Genomic DNA, 20,896 nt, shown 5'->3' on the forward strand with positions numbered 1-20,896 from the left:
GGGGGCCACGGCAATAAATGGCAAGCTTACAATTGACCTTTTCGTCCCTCGGTTGTGTTGTTTCCTAAAATTCAGGTTCAGAAAGACAAGGGTTTTTGCAGCACATTAGCATGTTGCGACGCTGACTAGCTTGAGTTAGCTAGGCGGGCTAAGCATGATTTATATATCCATATGTACCAACAACCGCCTCTCTACTTTGTGGGGTGGGGCGAGTTCATGTGGTTGGGTGTTATGGATATAACATGGCGCTTAATAATAAAGAATACACGCTCTCGATAGCACAGTCGTTAGTGTACATTAGACACGTCTATTTTATGCCACAAATTACCCACAGTCACAACACGTTGGCTCCTGTCGCCGGATGGATGCCCACAACTAACCCTGTCCGTACATCAAAACAAACACACCCCACATAGAACCATTTGGATGCATCATGTTAGCTATATAAGTTAGCTTGACAATTCACATAATCTCCTATAATCACAGCTTCGAGCTTCCCCTCCCTCCAGCACTAAACAGATAAAAAACATATGCGTTTCTATATCACATTATACACACACGACAACGATGCACTGATAACCTCACCTCTCAATGAAGTGTAGCAGCAGTTCGTTTCTTCTACAGGGTGTAAATAGTAAAGACCCTGTTGTCCTTCCAGGCAGCAGACAGAGCACTGCAGACTGCACTGATAGAGAGACGTTAGGCTAGCGAGCAGAGAGAGAGGAGCGAGACGCACCTCGTAACAACAGCTGTGTTCTGTTTTGAATGACGGCTGTGTGTGTGTGAGTGTAGGAGTGCGCGCGCGCGCGCGTGTGTGTGTGCGTGCGTGCGCGTGCAAGCTCCGCCCATTTTCCGTGTAGACACAGTATAAGTGAACATTTTTGCCTTGTTTAAAATTATGTCATATAAATGTAACCGTGGACAATTATATAAGTGAATATGTTGACATTTTTATTATAATTTGATTGTTTAATTATATTATCATATTCACAAAGCAATCTTTTTCTTTTTTTCAAAAATGTAATTTGAGCAGAGAAATAACATTTTTAGAAACACGTGGTGCTCCTGTAAGCTGTATTTCATTTTCCAAAACTCTTGGGTTGGGTCAATCAGGAAGTGATAGATCATTTTGTAGCTCTGATTCTCCACTTTCATGTAAAATTAGGAAAAAAGTATATTTAATGGTCTGCTATATTTGTTGTGTTGTTGGGTATCTTTATGAACTGTAAATGTAACACAATAATTTATTATACCTCGTGTGGCATCAAAGTATGAGCTATAAATGAATGGGAAAAAATATTATGGTTATACTCATTGTTATAGCCTAATACATCATTCTACATTTTGTTATTGTTGAAATGATGCTGTGTACTACTGACAGTAATATAATATTCAGGCCAGGGCAAATAAACACCCTGTGTTGACCCGATGCGGGGGAATGGGCGGAGCTTCCAGTGTACAGGGGGATCTTTACAGTACACTACAGTCTACGATGGCAACCCACCCGCACACACTATCAGAACATCCCTAAATTTGTTATATTTACTCATTCTCCATGAAGTTGTACATTGGGTTTAGGTTATCTTATCATAGATTAAACTAGACTGACAGCAGATAGCATACAGTAAGTAGTCTTATGTGGCACCTTGCTGTACAGTAAAGGCCAAGTTTAATGCAGTGGTGTGTTTATTTCTTTGCCCCTAGCTCCCTCTTGTGGTATAAGTAGTCATAACTGTAGTAGTTGTGTGATGGTAGGCCAACTATTGGATTCTCTATTATTAAAATAAATTACAGTCCGTAATTTCTTTAATAATATACAATCCAATAGTTAGTAAAATATAAAAAAACAAATCTGTAATTTACAGATTCGTTTTTTATGCTATTCAACCATAGTCAACAATTCAGTAAAAGCTTCACAACGAATCTGACAATGCGGTTTTGTTTTTTGTTACAGCTACTTTACGTGTATGTCTTGCTGAAAATGAATCAGAATGTGTTTGAATAGAATCTACCCATGAACAGGGCCCATGAATCAACCCTTTTCGATACACAGGGCTACAACCAGGTTTGTGATGCTGAGAATGTCCGCTTCATCAGGGGTGAGGGGTGCTGCTGACACATTTCGGGACAGATTTAGCACTATTTCAGCAAACCTTTGACCAGGTGTTTGGCGACGCTGGCTGCAGATTAAGCCAGGCCTGCCCATGAATCCCACAAACATGCCTAATATACAGCAACAAGTTGGATTGTAATTTATTCAGCTGTAGTAACAATACTATAATCTATAATAGTGAAGGAAATGTCCCCTTACATTGAGGTATGTTAAATGAAATGTACATGAAAAGTACACCGTTTCACCCACACATACACATATACAATACTGAGGTTGGGCAATGTGGGCATGTGTTGTTTGAGAAAAACACATTGTGTAAGTGGACATCATCACATAAACTCCTGAAAAGAGAAAGAGCTAGCCTGGTAAACCATCCCTTTCGCGTGAATCCACATTATCATGTGTCTTCTGCAGATCTGTCTGGCCCCAAGCACTGGGTGGGCGTTTTGGAGAAACCAAAAAGTGGAAGTGCCAATCAGCGTCACAGGGCCCTGAGCGCAGGCACCGACTGGCTCTTCCACTTTTTGGTTTCTGCAAAATGCCCAACCGTGCATTTTACCACATGATAATGTGAACTCACACGACTGGGATGGTTTACCAAGCTAAGAAAGAGCACCAGTAGAGGACAGGTTATATTAAAACGAAGACAAATGATGGTAAATGGTACCCATGTAACCCTATGGTGCACCAAATCACTCCCCAAACTTCAACTGTCTCTCCTTCTCCATGCCATGCAGTTCTCTGGCTCTGTTCTTCAGCTCGTCTGCCTTCTTCTCGTCTTTCTCCGTGCCGTCCCCAAGTCTGTACATGCGGCTGGCGTTGGCACAGCCCCACACATGTCCCAGCTCACAGGCCCTGCTGGCGTACTTCAGTGCTTGAGGCATATCTGGTTGCACGCCCCCTTTATTTCCCTCGATGAACAAGGCGCTGAGGTTAAAGCACGAAGGGGCGAACCCCCCATCACATGCCTTTATGTAATACTGCTGGGCCACCGCAGCGTCAGGTCCAGCCTCCATGGCTCGTCCGTCATGGGCTAGTGTTCCAACATTATGGCAGGCATCCATGGACTTCTTTCCGCCTGCATTGCAGGAGCGCATGAAGCAGGAATAGGCCGTTTTCAGACACTTAGTCACCCCACCTGGTGGAGAGATTTGGGACAACAGACAAACATAGCTTCAGGACAGGTGGCACGATTCATATAGATGTTCTTATTTTGTTTAGTGACTGTTTTACTTTCAGGCTCCTAACTGCTGGTACATCCAATCACCAACAACAGTGCAGGGGTCATAGCCATGCTTGCTTGTGGTAGACATTTTTGTCAACATTACATTTCTGCCACAGACATAACATTAGCGGACAATAATATTACCAGAAACACAAAGAGCTATCCATGAATGACCATAACAGGTCTGTAACTCTGAGTGTACAAATGGAACCAAATGGACCAATACTATAGGCTCCATTTGGCTACAGTCTGAGTTATGGGGGTCCTTGAAAATAAAACGTTTGAGAACCACTAGTACTAGTGAACGCCATAGTGACATCGTAATTCCGTGTCATACATATTCAGTAGAAATCCTGTAGACTTGACATTCAGTAATTGGGTCTTATGATCAAAATAAGAACATTATAATGGTGTGTAAAAAAAGAAAATCTATTTTTTTGCCACGGACAAGTCTTTGCCACAGACACATTTGTCCCTGTATGGACATATTGATGACCCCTGCAACTTAATGTACAACCAAAGAGGGGGGAGACATGTGAGAGGGGTCAGTTGGTATAGGATACCTTTTCCTGTGATGTGGTATGTCCCCAACTTGTAGCAACCCTCAGCGTTCCCATTTGTCTCACAATTGTGTTTCAGAACCTGTGCCGCGGACTCGTAATTCTTCTTGATTCCTTCCAAGTAGTCAGCAAGTCGTTGACATCCTTTCAAATGACAATGGAGAAGAGGCATTTATACACAACATTTTATACAAAGACATTTATGTGTTGCAAAAAAGGAAAAATATGCCAGTTAATAATAGTTACATGCAGAATGCAATAATTACTAACTGGTAACTGCTATACCCCAAACCCTCTCTTTGCAATAGCTTTCGACACTTTATGTTTTATTTATCTTGTTTTGTGGACTGTATACTACAGTACTCTTTTTCTTTTTCTTACTTCTCTGTAACTTGTAACCTTAACAGCTGTGCTGCCTCTGGGCAACTGAATTTCCCCTGTGGGATAATAAAGGTATCTATCTATCTATCTAAACCCACTGTACAATTTTGGGCAGTTCAGCACCACTGAGTGCTGGACAGCTCAGATTTATACCTTCTGGATCCTTTTCTTTGTAGCACTGGAAGCTGTATTCCACACCTATGTTATCCAGGAACTCTTTCACCTCGTTTTCGTCTTCAAAGTTGATGAGTCCAGCCATTATTACAACCCACGATCTGTTCTGTGGAGATTTAACCACGCGTCCACCACTTTTTGACCTTGCTGTTGGCTGTGTTTGGTAACGTTAACAGGAAGAGTTACAGCAGCATTTAGTCCCTTCAAATATACGTAGCCCCCATTCGTGTAATGACCACACCGTGATATCGTTTAAATGAAATTGCTCCTTCAGAATATCAATTGGTATGACTGTCATCTACCATGCAATGCAACTGAACTCATGCGTTCGGTTATGTATGTGACTTCTTCCTGATCTCGCACAAATCCTTCAAACGGGCTTCCGTAGTAGAGTCTAAGCTGAAGATGCCAAGGTTAGTAAAGTGACGTCTTAACCGAAATTTCAGTTAATCATTTGAGGCGTCGTAAAGTAAGTAACTAATACTTTACCACATTTTGAGGTATTTTTTTTACTTTACTTGAGTATATATTTCCAATTCCCAGTACTTTTACTTTATATATCTAAAACTTACTATAAATTATACAGTTATATAACATGCATTAACACTTTTAGCCCGTATTTAAGCTATTTGAAATCTACAAGCTCACAACGGGTCACACTCACTTGTACTGGAATTCAAAATGTTTTTAAAAAACGTGAGTAGGCCTACTTTGACAACAACACAGTGTTTTTGTTTTTCCAGTTTACAGCATTTCCGCTTGTCGACGCCGCCTGGTTGTGACATCACGGACGAATCCTTGGTATCTTTATCGTAATCCTTTCACTGAAAGGCTCCGTCAGTCCAGCCCCGCCCCCATGCAGACCCTGATCTACTTCCAGTGTTATGACCTTTGCTCACTGTTTGTCTAATCTAAAAATATAGTCTCAACCGATTATTTACACCGTGACAGACTAACTGCGGCTGTATCATCTCCTACACGGATAGATGCGTTTAAAGTAAAAATGAAGGCAATAATCTGTTTTTGCACGAAAACATGCGATATTCCAGCAGCAGCACAGATAAGTGCCAACTGCCAACAAGTTAGCTAGCTGGCAGATGATCGTTAGCTTCTGCTAGCTCGTCATTTTCTCCCGCAGCTATTTTCAGCGAGAGTACTGTATCACAACATCAGTTTGTTGTTGTTGTTACCAGGTTATATGCGGTTAACGTTACATAATCCAGACACAACATCAGTCTGGTTGCCATGAGCTGGTTGCCATGAGGTTTACGTTGCATGTCATCTAGACGGCTAAACTTGGTCAACTCAACAGTTAGCCAGCGTCAGTTAAAACTGTGGTGAAGACATAAAGAAGACAAGTCGGTTGTCAATAGCTCAAACTTGAGGAGACGTCAACGATGGCCTCCAATCTTCTAAATATGGTGAGTTTTGTCAACAAGAGCTATTGTCTATGATCTAATTTAGGTCTGATCCATCAATGGAATGGACCCAAATGGAAACAAGCCATAGGCTTTCTTGGGTTTAAAATCATATTAGCATTGTACTTTCCTGTGCTTGTCCTTGCACAACTGTAAATAAAGTATTCAAAAAATCAATTATACTATAACTGTTTTTTCTTTTTTTTTATTACACACAATTGCACTGTTGCTATTGAACCGTAAACGTCATATGACCGTGTCATATCAATAAATATCCCCTTTGTTTTTTTTTTTGTTTTTAGGACGATGCCTCCCCAGCCTCTCTGGTAGACCTGTGTCTATCCTATGTCAGTCAGAACCTGGAGTGTTTCTGTGCGAAGCACGCTGATGGCTCTCTGTGTCTCAGAGAGGCGATACTCTTCCCACAGGAGTTGGCAGATCAGTTGCTGACCAAGATGGCTATTGAAGGTGGGTACAACCATTGGAACTCAAGACCGTGTTGATCAGACATAGTTATACTTATGATGCATATACACACATTTCACATACAAAGGTCTTTTGCATCTAAGCGTCCACTTCTTGGAGTGTCACGCTCACTGTACCAGGGTTTTCCTAGCCCTAGAATGGCTTTGATATTTCATACATTTCATGTATTCCTGATAGATCACCCCCATGCCCGCCCGGACAGCAGACTAGTCTTGTGAAGATAAATTATAATAATGAATTCATCATAATGAATTACTCTGCACCAATCGCAAAGGAACCTGTCGATTCTGTGCCCCCATACGTTTGTGCTTCCCAAAGGACATTTTCATACGTTCAGTCCAGCAGTTTCTCGGGAAGAGAATGTTGTCCAGGTGAAGCTTGTGGAAAAGTGGAGATATTTTACCAAACACACGTATTCCGCCAGAACTTTCAATGAAATGAAACTAGTGGACAATATCTGCAAATAGATCTTCAAGCTCACAATGCGTCACATTGTAAGTTTATATAATCACAACAATATTTTCTTCTTTCTTGTTGGGGATGATCCCTTATATTAGTGGTACCTAAGTGGTACCATAAATAAATAAATAGTGTTATAGGTCTGTTGAACAACATGAAAGCACCCAAGCCCAAGTTAACCCCCTGTTTCTCCCCAGAGGAAGGATTGTCCAAGGCTCAGTTTGCATTCAAATCTTTGGTAGACATCTATCTGACATTATGAGAAAATAAACGATTACATTTTGTTTTATAGGTCTGTTGAACGACAGCACTGTCGGCGTGTTCCGGAACTGTGAATACCTGCGGCTGAGACGGGCATGCATCCGCACAGCACGGATCTCTGCAGAGGCCTTTCAGAGGGCCCTGTGTCCTCACAGACTGCTGGAGCTCGACGCTGCCAGGGTCAACGCAGACCTCACCATTCCTGATATACTGCAGGGGCTCGCAAGCAATAAACACTGTCAGGTAAAGACAGAGCATGGGGAACAACTTTAGTGGGTACTCCTGCCATCAAGCCACCTTTTCCATCACCAGTCTAAAGATGTCGCTGGATCTATGTTAGGGATGGGTCATGATTTTTACATTTGCCATTAGTCATTAAATTAAAAAATAAATAAATGAATAGTTGTCTTAAAAATATAATATATAGATAGAATGGTCAAAATAGTGCCCGGGAAAGAAACCACACCAATGATTTGCCTTGCAACATTCAACTACATGGAACTACTTGCAACCATTATCCCTAATGGCAGTTGCAAGGAGTTGCATTGGTGTGGTTGACCTTAAAACTGTTTTGTTGCATGGCAAATCATTGGTGTGGTTTGGGCTTTAGGCTCTGATAGCCTGACAACGTGTTGCAGGTTCGTGTCCTGTTTCCAACTACCTTTCCTGCGTGTCTCTCCCCGTCTCTCTCTCCCTCTTATCTGCCCACCTTCACTTAAATCTATCAATAAAGGCAGAAAAGCCAAAAAATACATATTTAAAAAATACACAAAGTTCCCAGTGAATATCTACCGTCCGTAATCATAACTTTTACTTGAAATGCCCATGCCTAGTCTGTGTAGACATACTGTATGGGGGAAATTATTTCTATGCTTGCTCATCCTACAGGAGTCTCTTCAGCGCCTGGTTTTGACTGGCCTCACCATGTCTTCTCTGGACGAATCAAGCCGCTACCGGTTCAGCTCCCTCCAGGGCCTGCGTGCCCTCTCTCTGGCCAATGTGGACTTCTATGACTCTGGACTGGGCGACGTGTGTTCCCTGCCTCGGCTGGAGAGCCTGGACCTCTCCAACACGTCGGTCACCAACCTCAACCCCCTGCTGGGGTTGAGGGAGAGGCTCCGCTCGCTGACACTACACCAGCTGAAGAGGCTGGAGATGAGCACTGCACAACTGCTGGGAGTCATAGGGCAGCTGGACGCGCTGCAGGTGCGTCTGTTATAAAAGAGTTGTGTTCGTGACGCAGTTGAGTTGGCATGCGGTTGTCTGTCCCTTTTGACACCTTGTTAACCCAAGACCTGAGGCCGATTCTACAAAATGGTTTCTCAAACATTTTCTTTTTTCAAAAATAGCAGATGTGCAAGCTCGCAGCGCGGCACCAAGTGATGCGCTGAGAGCTCGTATATTTGCTATTCTTTTGAATAGGCAACGCAAAAATCTAAAATGACACGTATGTTTTGATGGGTTATACATCATTTCCACTTTACTCGCTGTTACTGAAAACACATTTGCATTGGTGTTCTAATAAAGTACAATACTTTATATATTTATTGTAACAAAAAGAAAATATTAGAGAACGTAACTTACATTACAGAAAAACTGCTTTAAAATAAATTGCATGGTTGTATTGTTAAATAAGTAATGTTGTAGTGAAGTCACGTTATGTGGTGGTGGACCCATTGACCCACTGGTTTTGCTTTTTGTGTGTGAGTGCAGCATCTGGACATCAGTGATGATAAGCAGTTTACCTCTGACGTGGCTCGTCAACTACTGGCTCAGCCAGGGATCCTGCCCTCTCTGGTGTCCCTGGATGTATCAGGGAGAAAACAGGTGCGTACATGGCGCGCGCGTGCGTGCGTGAGTGCGTGCGTGCGTGCGTGTGTGTGTGAGAAAGAGTGAGAGAGAAAGAGACAGAGTGTCACTGTTCCCCCTCCTGGAAATTTCCAGACCTGGGTAGACTATGTAAAATAGTTAAATCAGAAACATAAAAGTAATGGAATTTTACTTTTGAGATGGCCATAGGGTGGGTTCTGCCCACCTGTTCATTAGTCATTCATTTATAGCATGTGCAAATCTGATCATTTGGTTAATTCACAAAAAAAGACCCTGGTTGGTTTGTTTGTGTGTGGAGCTGTGGGGAGATATGGGGAGCTGTGGGGAGGTATGGGGTACATCATTCAAGAGAGGATGAAGAGTCGGGTTGTATTTCTTGTGTGCAGGTGACAGATGCGGCCGTTAAGGCATTTGTTGAGGAGAGACCTGGGATGACCTTCATGGGACTGTTGGCCACAGATGCCGGCTTTTCTGATTTCCTCTCCGGAGAGGGGAGTCTAAAAGTAAGTCTGGGTGCACATGCACATACAGTACGGTACCTTCAAACATATTCAACTTTTGAAAATGTGTGCAAAGGTGTAATTGTCTGGGATGTGTGCGTGCGTAGGTGACAGGAGAAGCCAACGAGACGCAGATCTGTGAGGCGCTGCGCCGCTACAGCGAGAGGGAGGGCTTTGTGAGAGAAGCTCTGTTTCACCTGTTCAGCCTAACCCATGTCATGGAGAAACCCAGGCCCGATATCCTGAAGGTACACCGCCACAAAGTTTCAAAGAACACTTACTTACGTTAGGGGTGGGCGATATGGAAAAATACAATGTCGCAATATTTTTCCAAGTCGTATCACGATACACGATCCTATCATGATTCTTTTTCATGTTGGTTTTTATGGTTATTCTTCAAGTTACTTAACAGTACAACCACCTATAACGTAGCACAAACTAAAGGAAAAAGGAGTAACAGACCATTTAGACTAGTGTTCCTCAAAGTGGGGTCCAGGGACTCTATTGGGTCCTTTTGGGAGGTCTAAATTGACCTTTACAAGTATGTAACTCTGACAGTATACAAATGAAATAGTTTCATTTGTATACTGTCAGAGTTAATGGGAGACCTTGACATTTTAAAGTTTGAGAACTACTGATTTAGACCAAAATTCAGGTTTAATTTAAATTCTGCAATGAATCTCGGTATTAACAATTCAACAGGATTTTTTATAAGGCTCCCTCACTATATATAAGATATCTCTGAAAAGGCATATCGTGGAGACATTGTATCGTCTCAACGATATTTATCACCGCATCGCCCACCCCTAACGTACAACGTTACTAATTCATCCTCGGCACACCACGAACACCGATTTTGTCACTGAAATAAAACTTGCGCCACAATGGCATAATGTAGGCTTTTTCCATTATAAATGTGACACCATCCCATCACATGCCCTGTACCCTCACAGGAGATTGTGCTCTATGTCTGAACGATCATTATCATATATCGTCAACCACATACATTATGAACACGTAAAGATATCAATGTCGAGAAAGATACCAATATGGATACAATATTTAGTAGATCGTTTGACGTTTGGCTCAGTCAATTCCTCTTTCCCTGCGTGTCGCAGAGAAAAAAGTTTCATGGGACCTGCTTGCTCGCCTCTTATTGATAATGAATTACTTACTAGGTGCCGTCTAAAAGAGTTTAATGCAGCGAGCAGCTTACCAAACCAAAGGCTGTATGAATAGCTATAGCGTTTATGTTGGGTCCTTATGTCACATTTAATCATTGAGGATGGTACTTTTTCCCCCTAAAGTGTTTCCTAGTGGCAGCCACAATTTTAGGAAGCTGCGCACTGCTTCATGTGGCTCAGGGAAATTAGGAACTTTTAGGAAGTTGACAAGCTATGACACCGTAACTGCTGTTAGATTTTCATTTCAAAACAATGTCTTTTCGCAGAGTAAAAGCATTTTTCCCAAAACAAATATTATCTGAATAATTATTTAAAATGATTTTTTATTTATATTTCATATTTTAATACATATTTTTAGCTTTCTATCCATATACTTTCGCACACCTGGATTAAATGTCTTAAAGCAGGTGGGTGCGTAGGCAAAATACAGAACATAATCAACAGTGCCACACTGCCATCTTGCACGGTACGTGAAGTTATTTATCGTAGTATAGACCCGCCTCTAGTTAGTTAATGACCGTTAACGAGAATTACGAGAAGTAAAAAACTAAATCTACCACCACAACATAGCTATTTATCTATGATAATTATTCCCCCATGCATCTCTGCAGTTGGTAGTGTTGGGCATGAAGAATCACACCGCTACCCTGAACGTCCAGCTGGCAGCCAGTGCCTGTGTGTTCAACCTGACCAAGCAAGACCTGGCAGCTGGGATGCCAGTCAGGCTCCTGGGGACTGTCACCCACTTGTTACTGGAGGCCATGAGGACCTTCCCCAATCACCAGCAGGTATCCTCAACCTTCCACACATCATTTTGGTTTCATACACAACTGGTTCTTCTCAACCATGGTCTTTCATAGATACTTGATTGTATACACTCCGGTGTACAGTTGACAACTTAGCTGCTGAGTTAGACAGCTAGAATGAATGGAGTTAGCTTCCAGGGAGGAGGGAAAACCAGCATTACCAGGGGTACCTGAAGACCAGGAATGGGAGCCATTGGTCCCCACGCCTTTATGCAGGACTGATACCAGGAATGAAGTCAGTTTGATGACTGTGTGTATCCCTCTGCATATTGTCACCTTCCTCTTGGGTCAAATGAGACGCTGATGTTTTGATGATACTATAACTTCCCCATCTTGGACATGTAGAACTGAGTGTAAACTCTCAAGCAGCCGGCTATTGTTCAGCTTCTGTTTTGATTTTGGTTCCTCTGCTTCCAGCTGCAGAAGAACTGCCTGCTGTCTCTGTGCAGTGATCGTATTCTACAGGAAGTCCCGTTCAACAGGTGGGATCTCCCCCCCCCACACACTCAATACTACACAAAATTCATACAGTCTACTTAAATCGGCATTCGGCATGGTAAAAACATGAACTCCAAATTAGTATTAGATTATACATATATTGCTTATACACAGTTTTAATGTAGCAAGACAGCATTGGATGAGCTACCTAACCTGGAGATAAGGCGGCCCAGTGGCCTCAGAGTTTCCTGATAGAACTTGCTCTGTGCATGTCTGTGCCAAGCGTGACGCTCATTTGCGTGCCGTTGTCATGCACCAAAACAAGTGAATCTACAAGCTCACAACGCATTGCAGCACAAAGTGTTTTGAGATTGTAGTTCGGATATTTTCTGTGCCTGACATTGGTATAAATTACCTTTTAGAATGAGTGTTTATCCTCCAAGTTGGGTAGAAACAATGGTTGCTATGTGCAAAACAAAGCTGCTGTCAATGTATATACACACACACACATACATACAGTATGTTTGGATATATTTACAAGTGTACGTAATATGTATACCGGTATGCCTTTTCTTTAGAAAACATTATTTACTGACAGCCATGCCGAAGGAAAGAGAACTATAGCAACATTCCTTGCAATGCCTCCATCACTGAGATTGCAAGGGTAGGATGGATTTCTCATTAGAGACAGTATGAAATGTACCGGTATGTTAAAAATGCAATCTGAATTGCTTGTTGTTGTCTGTCTGTCTGTTAGGTTTGAGGCTGCCAAGCTGGTGATGCAGTGGCTGTGCAACCACGAAGACCAGAACATGCAAAGGATGGCTGTCGCCATCATCTCCATCTTGGCAGCTAAGGTAGATGACTGTGAAGTGCATGCAGTCATGCATCCTATGTTTTCACAATCTGTGTGTGTGTGTGTGGGTGGGTGTGGGTGTGGGTGGGGGTGTGTGTTAAAAGTGAATATGATATACCAGAATAATGCATGTTATTTAGAAAAACGATGCTACTGTAGGTTCATTGTTTATTTGTTTACCTGATATCCTAGTTTCTGTGAGGCACTACTCTCTCTGTGCTCCAATTAGTATGTGATTATTTACCTTGTTTATTTGAGTTCATTTATTTCCGATCTCAGACTTGCAACTTTGTGATTCTGGTACAACACTCACTATTATTGCACAATGTACAGGGTATTTTGTTATTTGTCTGTTGAACTGGAATGGCAGTGGCCATGGAGTTATATTGTTATGGCACAACAAGTAAAATAATTGAAACAAGAAAGAGTTGTTGAGTTAACATGATCTTTGTTGTCTTTCAGTTGTCTACAGAGCAGACTGCTCAGTTGGGAGCAGAACTGTTCATTGTGAAGGTAAGGTTGTCGCCTTGTCGGTTCACTTGAGTTCTGTTGGAAAATAAACTGTCTGATCTCATGACACACATAAAATTCTCTCTTGTCCTCCAGCAATTGCTCCACATTGTGCGTCAGAAGGCAACCCAGGGCGTGGTGGATGCCACCCTTAAATTCACACTCAGTGCACTCTGGAATCTCACCGATGAATCACCAACGACATGTCGGCATTTTATTGAGAACCAAGGGCTGGATCTGTTTATTAAAGTCCTGGAGGTATGCAAATAAATTCACACTGACAAACATTTAGACCATTTAGACCTGTCACTTTTTGTTTTAACCAAAAAATATCACTTAACCCTACCTTTTAAATCTTTCATTCAGCTTTTATTCTGTGTTCTTCCCACCCGTGACAAGAGACCAATGATAAAACTTGTAACACGGCAGCCTTATTTTGAAATCAGCCCAGTGCTTATCAGAAGTACATCTTTTATTTATTTACTGATGTGAAGAAAACAGTATAAAAGCATTTCTATGATGTAAATGCCCTTCAGATAGAACCATCTACACATTCTGGAAATGCTTGCGGTATTGAAAATCCATGCGAGTTGTGTTCAGAGCTAAATAAAAGTGTGCCTAATGCCTAATGTATGCTCCCGTCGCACAACATTGTCGTGCTTCGAAAATAGACGACCTACAAGCCCTCAACACTTAGCAGCGCTACGCGATGTGGGCTTGTGGGTCCGCTATTTTCGGCTATTTAGGCTATTTTTGACGTCTCACATGAATCGGGCTTAAGGAGGCAAGCTGACTCCCCCTCTGACTCTCCCACACATTCTCTCTCTCTCTCTCATCTGTCTGCAGTCATTCCCCAATGAGTCTTCCATTCAGCAGAAAGTTCTTGGGCTGCTGGTAAGTTTCTCAAAATAAGTGGATCGTATTTGTTTTATTACTGTTGTTTTATACTGCACACAGACTTAAGTGGTGGAAGAAATTGACTATATTGATGCGCTATTATTCCACTATCTCATCTTTTCTCTCGTAGAACAACATTGCAGAAGTCGGGGAGCTGCATGTAGAACTGATGGTGCAAGGATTCTTGGACCACATCTGCAATCTGCTCCAAAGCTCCGAGGTGGAGGTTAGCTACTTTGCTGCAGGGATCCTGGCCCATCTCACTTCCAGAGGGGAGGAGGCTTGGACACTCAGCATCAGCCTCCGCACCACACTTCTGGAACAGCTGGTAGGACTGACGATGGATGTACTGTATATACATTGTGTTATGGTTTACTCAGATAATGGAATTATTTGTATACCGGTATGCTTAAATGTCTTATTTTTATGTCAGGAAAGTGACATGTGCGAGTGTATGTGCGTGCATGCGTGCGTGCATGCGTGCGTGTGCATGCATGCGTTTGTGTGCATGTGCGTTTGAGTTCTTGTGTGTATGTGTCAGCCAATCACATGGCAGGAACTCAATTTAGTAATTGATTGTCAAACTGAGCACACTTTGGGCCCCTTAGTACCAACTGAGTGCAAACAAGGTGAACCTAATAAAGAGTCTAGTTAGTGTATGCGTGCGTGCGTGCGTGCGTGCGTGTGTGTGTATGTACAGTATATACACTTGTATTGTAAGTGCATGTTACAAAGACCCTGTATGTATCGCGTCACGGTGTCAGGCACCATGTACGGCAAGAGTTTGAAGTTTATAATTTGGGTGTTTTTGATTTCTAGCATTCTACCATCCTGAAGTGGCCGCCACCAGAGTGTGAGATGGTGGCCTACAGGTGAGTGTTGCTTCCCAACAGAAACACACAACTAAATGCACTCAGCAGAGCACATCCTCCTTGTCACAAAGCTATTCAGCTACGTGGCTAACTAGTTAGCTATCTCGCCAAGCATGTGTGATAAGCATGACTGATGTCAGGATGCTGTTATTAGTGTAACATTGTTTATTACTTTTCCAGCCACGCATTTCACAAAGTAGTTACCGACTGTGAAGTCAACATTCCGCTTTGATGTGCTACTCTTCCAACTTTCCATCCTTTGAGTATTGTAAACTATTTATTGATGATTCAATTTCTAAGTAACCTCAGCAGTACAGGAGCTGTATGCTCCTGAGACAAGAATTCCCTTGGGAGGATTGTAAAAGTTGCCTCTAAAGTATCTGGCACTCAGATGAACAGCCTAGGACAGATTTTTAACAGACAGGTGCTCAGCAAAGCTCTATCTATCCGTTCTGATGCTGCTCATCCACTATTTAAAGAATATGAACTCCTTCCATCTGGCCATCGTTTGCGAGCCGCTGGTGCCACAACAAATAGGCACAAATATTCATTTGTTCCTGTGTCTATCTGCTCACTGAACGCTGGTATGGGTAGGTCCAGGAGATTGTATTTTTCCTCATACTGTATGTGCACTTTATTGGTCCTTCTATAAGAGATGCACTTTCAAGGACAATGTGCACTTTTTGCATGGCACTTTACGCATGCACTTTATGGTCATTGTGCACTTTATTTTATTTTAAGGTATCTGTCAGCTACATGTGGTTTGAATTGTGTTTTGAATTTTGTTTTTATTGTTTTGTTTGATGTACTGTTGTCTATTCCGCTGCAACCCATTTGCCCTCCGGGGACACTAAATAAACGAACCTTGAACCTTGCTAACACCTCATCCAATTCTTATCCTCTAGGTCATTTAACCCCTTCTTTCCTCTGCTGGAGTGCTTCCACACCCCTGGAGTCCAGCTGTGGGCAGCCTGGGCCATGCAGCATGTCTGCAGCAAGAACGGTAAGAGACACCACGCATACTGCATACTGTACACTCAAACCAAACAGGAGTTAGTTCTGTAAATTTACTAGTAACACTTAAGGTTAGCCTTTATATCCAACCAGAGTGAACCCTATATCCACTATACGTACTGTAAATGTGCACCATTTTTGTATTTAATTCTTTTATTTTGCATTTGTATTGTTTGTGATGCCTGTTGAGTTTCCCTGTGAAAGTGCTATACAAATAAAGGTCGTGTTGACAGAGAAGGTGTGGTGATCTTCTTTAACCGTGACATTCTCCACAGCCTCTCGCTATTGCAGCATGCTATTGGAGGAGGGCGGCCTGCAACAGCTGGAGAATGTCCAGACACACCCACAAACCCACAAAGATGTCAGACTATTGACAGACAGCATCCTGGAGAGCCTACAGCATCATGGAGCTCGTACTGGCCAGACTTTACACACACAGACGTGTCGCCGACCGCCACAACCTCACAACGGTAAAGCATCCCACTCACACTCACCAGCACCAGCGTTGTTTGGCAGGGTTGCATTGTGTTTTACGACTGTTTTTCTGACGATATCTTGTGCATAGTACTGTGTTCTATCTGTCTGTCATTCAAATGATATTTTAATTTGTAAAAAAAAAAGATTTCAATTGAAACAAGCCATAGGCTTGTTTGGGTCTATCCATTTAGTTGACATTGTACCAGTGAACTGTACTGTCATGAAACTGTGCCTTTCCTATGCAAACCTCTGATTCTGCGTTTAAACCTGAAGCTGTTTCTTTGTTTCTGTTCGCTTCAATCGCTTCACTTTGGTCGCGCTGGTCAGCATTGGAAAAAAACATGTCACATCAGAATCAAGGCGAAACACCTGGAAAAAGCGAGTCCCAAAACCAAACGCCCAAAACATTTCCGTGTCTCCGGACAACATCGACACTGATTGGCTGTCAGGACGCGATGGGTGGAGTCGGGAGGAAGCGAAGGTCGCTTCACATGGATTTTTGACCGGTCGCATCATTCGCGCCGCCCCGTCCGGATGGTTCGCAGCGTGCCCGTTTGTGCCTTGCCCAGTCACGCATCGTCTCGTCTTTGCATTCACTTTCTATGTAATTGTGCCGCTCTAACCATCCAGGTTTGAACGCAGCATAATAAAGTCTTCAATCAATCAATCAATGTTGAGCACGTTGCATATCGTCGTTGTCGGGTGAAAACCCTGTATGTCCAAAACCGTTTGTTTTGTATTTATCATTTTAAAAATTATTTAAACTAGTGAAAACAGCCGATCTACAAGCACACAACGCCTCGCGCCGCAAGGCGTTGTGTGCTTATAGATCTGCTGTTTTCACTACTTTTGTGAGACGGCCTTGTATGATGAAGCAGGGCTTTACTTTGCGAAAGAACGTACACATTTGAAACTTGGAGATACGAGGTTTCTGCCTGACAGTGACGATATACTCTGTGCAAGAAAGGCACACAACACAACACTGCAAAAGACAATGTAATGTGTAGTCCAAAATATGTAACACAAGTGTTAATGGCCTCAGCCTTATTACCTGTTTCGAAAAATACTACTAATGAGCATTTGTAATGAACCCTAACCCTAAAGAGCATGTGTAAACAAGTGATGGCATACCTTTGTTTACAGTAATGCCAGAATTCCTCATGGTAGAATTAATGTGTGCATCCGCATCTGTAGGATATATTATCACCACGACTTGATGACAGGAATGCTGTAGTAGGGGAAAAATGGAGAGACAATAATTGTTTATTGCCTCAGATGGAGCCCAAGAAATTAAGGCATTAAATGGGTTTAAAACCCAATATAAGACTTCTAGAAACTTCTGTCTACAGTCAAATTGAAACTGGAATTGGAATTTAATTGTATAATGTTCACTGTTGTCTCTCTGCATTTCTCCCTTAGAGAGTGAGGCTCCCTGACCACGAAGAGGACTTCACCCCAGTGGTCACACAACAGAGAGAGGATTTTTCGCATGGGCGATGGACAGTGCATATAATTATGTGTATTTTTGTGTCTGCAGCACGTCACAGACACATACTCACACATTTACAAAAATGTAATACTTTATCAGTGATCCCTACAAAGTAGACCTGAAATGTCAGAAAGTACGCAGTTCTTTGCACACATTTTATTTATTTCCGTTGTTTGTTTCAAAACAAAAGTATTATATAGTTATTGTATACAGATCATAAACAAAACATTCTTTTATTGTAATGAGTATAGAAATGGTCAGAAGACCCATTGTTCTGGTGAACCCATATTTTGAGGTTTTCCCATTGTCCTGTCTGTCTCGTCAGTCCACATCAGTTGAATCATATCATATTATTTTGTACCAAACACTTTGAAGCGCACAAATGAACCCCAAAACATTCAGTTAAAAGTTGCGACTTGTGCAAATCTCAGCATCGGAACTGAACCCCGAGCGTTCGGTTGAAAAGTGACGACCGATCCTATTTACTGAGAGCCTCCATCATGTGCATGATGGTGTGAGCTTCATGCATGCTGGAATCTGTATGAATGTTTCTACCATTTACCATAGGAATGCCTGCTTGTTTGTTCATAGCAGTGTTTGTGTTCTCAGAAACCCCACGGCCCTGGATCTGCAATGCTATTGTCGTCTCCTGTTAACCACTTGAACCCTAGCATCCCAGTTAGTTCTGGGGTTAACGTTCATAGAAAATGGCAGATCTCACAAGAGGTCACATGTAGTGTAGCTGTAGAGCACAAACAGGAGGGAAACTAAAGGTTTAAGTGTTTATTTTAAAACAGACTAGTTTTTTTAAATCAATGCATATCTTGATTTGATGAAACGTCACTTGCTCAGATAGTGGGGTTATGATGCCCTGAACATTACAGACAAGAGTATCCTGTATTATTGAGAAACATATCAATCTAAAAGGCATCATTGTTTTACAGTTCTCTACCCATTCATATGGCTCCAGTTTGAAAACGATTTATTTAAGTCAACCGACACTCAAAAAGTGTAACTGACACACCAGCAGTGCTGCAAATCCAGTGGTCTGGGACGGAATGCCCTTGGTTTATAGGAATTGTGGAATGCAAATATGTATATCTAGGCAAATGCTGGCAATAATGTTGGTCATTATATGCATGGAGGTATTCAGATGGGTGTTTAATCCTGGGGGATTGTGTGTTTTATGTGTGTGTTGTGCTTTCCTATGCCTTTGTTGAGTGCATACAAGAGAGACTGATTGTGTTTGTCTGTCGGTACAACTACAGTATGTGCATCCCATTGTATGTATGTAATCTGTACAAGCTATGTATATAATAGAATGCCAGAGAAATAGTTATGAGTGGTTGAAATGGTTGCACGGAAACAATGTCATATTGTATGCTTATTGATAAGTTGTTTTGTTTTATCTGATTGAAAGGTACTGCTGTAGTAGTATAGGGGATGGACAGTTTGAAAAAAAGAATACAGCATATATACATATTACCTGTAATGGAACACAATAGAGAATGCTTACCAGTCCTCTAAAGCTGTGTGAAACAAGTTCTCCACAAGTCACTTCTATAAGTTCAGTAGGGAAAGCATAACAATGGGGAAACCCCCACCATAGGAGCCCACCCTGCTGCCGATCTTCATTCTTGAGTCTTGACCTTGGTTTTGACTCCTATAACTCTCAAATACCTGGAACGCGCCTGAGTCGCGCTAGATTTTAACCACTTATTTTATGCTTTAACTTAAGAAAAATAGCAGATATACAAGCTCACAGCGCGGCTGTGAGCTTGTATAGCTTTTTGAAAAATCGTTCTAGTCTTTTAATATATTTGACCCGATCTTTGACCTGACTTCTAAATCCTTCTTCTAAATCATGCTGTTCTCAAACTTTTTCATGTCAAGGACCCCCAAAATTACAGGTATTTGGCCACGGACCCCCATCTCAAAATATGTTGTTCCAGGGACCACCCAGATGCAAATATTTGAGTTACAAATGACGCTTTTAAATAGATATATTGAAAGACTTTTCAAAAATAGCAGATCTACAAGCTCGCAGCGTGGCACTCGGTGCCGCGCTGTGAGCTTGTATATCTGCTATTTTTCAATAGTTAAAGCAGTCAATAACCCTAGGCCTAAATGGGCTAATGCACCTGTCAGCGTTCTCTATGCAATGAAGCTGATGTTCCTCTTACGTTCTGCTTTTAAAACCACCGATGATTCATACAATAGGAAACTGAAGAGTAATGGAGATATTGGCTTGGTTGTAATTTTGAGTGTAAACCTCCCATGTAGTGTTTGAAACAATGCATCATGGCCTCCATATCCTTGGCCTCCATGTACAGTACAGTGTGTCTGCTACTACTGCATGGGTCCAACTTATCAAATGTGTGTGTATATATAACAAAACAGTAGATGGAATAGAGCCTGCATTTTGTTGTCTTTGTTCTCAGTCTGTCTGTTGCTCATAGTATCATTGGATTTAGTTTTGAATATGACGACCATAGCCTGCCCTCCATTGAGACCAGTTTCATCTGTTGAAACGTGAAGGCGAATTTGTACTTCATCACACGACATGGTTTCAGTTGGAAACGCGTTGTTTCTGTCATGCGACATGCTCGTGCGATGAGGTGTAGTCCAGGCAGGTCTGCTTGGACTGTGCCATGTTGCTGCTGAGAGTAAAGTTTTCTTTTTCTTCAATTTTAAATAAAGAATGTACATCTTCAACTGGAACTGGGAATCATAATGGTCTCTTCATTCATTATTACTAGAGGATAGGGCAATTCACAATTATTACATAATCGTCTAATGGTGATTATTTGACATTATCGCAATTATTTTGTCATAATCCTCATAATCGTGAATGTTGAAAAATGTCAGAAATAGTGGAAATAGCAGATCTACAAGCTCACAACGCGTCGCATGGCGACGCGTTGTGAGCTTGTAGATCGGCTATTT

At 42.0% G+C, this 20,896-nt stretch overlaps 3 protein-coding genes across 3 annotated transcripts in view; 1 reads left to right on the forward strand and 2 right to left on the reverse strand.

The window, feature by feature from the left end:
• LOC308292628 (E3 ubiquitin-protein ligase RNF170) overlaps positions 1-20,896 on the reverse strand; it is a 484,996-nt gene that overhangs the window by 160,267 nt on the left and 303,833 nt on the right. The gene's annotated exons all lie outside the window — the stretch shown is intronic.
• coa7 (cytochrome c oxidase assembly factor 7) lies at positions 2,806-4,538 on the reverse strand (the record flags this gene model as incomplete). Its single annotated transcript, XM_080723979.1, has 3 exons — positions 2,806-3,251; positions 3,902-4,042; positions 4,433-4,538. The coding sequence occupies 3 exons, from the start codon at positions 4,536-4,538 to the stop codon at positions 2,806-2,808; spliced, it is 693 nt and encodes a 230-aa protein (XP_080580105.1).
• zyg11 (zyg-11 family member, cell cycle regulator) lies at positions 5,374-20,664 on the forward strand. Its single transcript, XM_080722320.1, has 18 exons — positions 5,374-5,874; positions 6,174-6,339; positions 7,109-7,320; positions 7,966-8,283; positions 8,791-8,904; positions 9,294-9,410; positions 9,515-9,655; positions 11,203-11,379; positions 11,815-11,879; positions 12,593-12,692; positions 13,154-13,204; positions 13,298-13,459; positions 14,048-14,095; positions 14,229-14,426; positions 14,918-14,970; positions 15,876-15,973; positions 16,260-16,454; positions 17,881-20,664. The coding sequence occupies exons 1-18, from the start codon at positions 5,851-5,853 to the stop codon at positions 17,895-17,897; spliced, it is 2,256 nt and encodes a 751-aa protein (XP_080578446.1). The 5' UTR covers positions 5,374-5,850; the 3' UTR covers positions 17,898-20,664.

Source organism: Nannobrachium achirus, assembly GCF_963921795.1.
Source record: "Nannobrachium achirus genome assembly, chromosome: 1".
NCBI lineage: Eukaryota > Metazoa > Chordata > Actinopteri > Myctophiformes > Myctophidae > Nannobrachium > Nannobrachium achirus.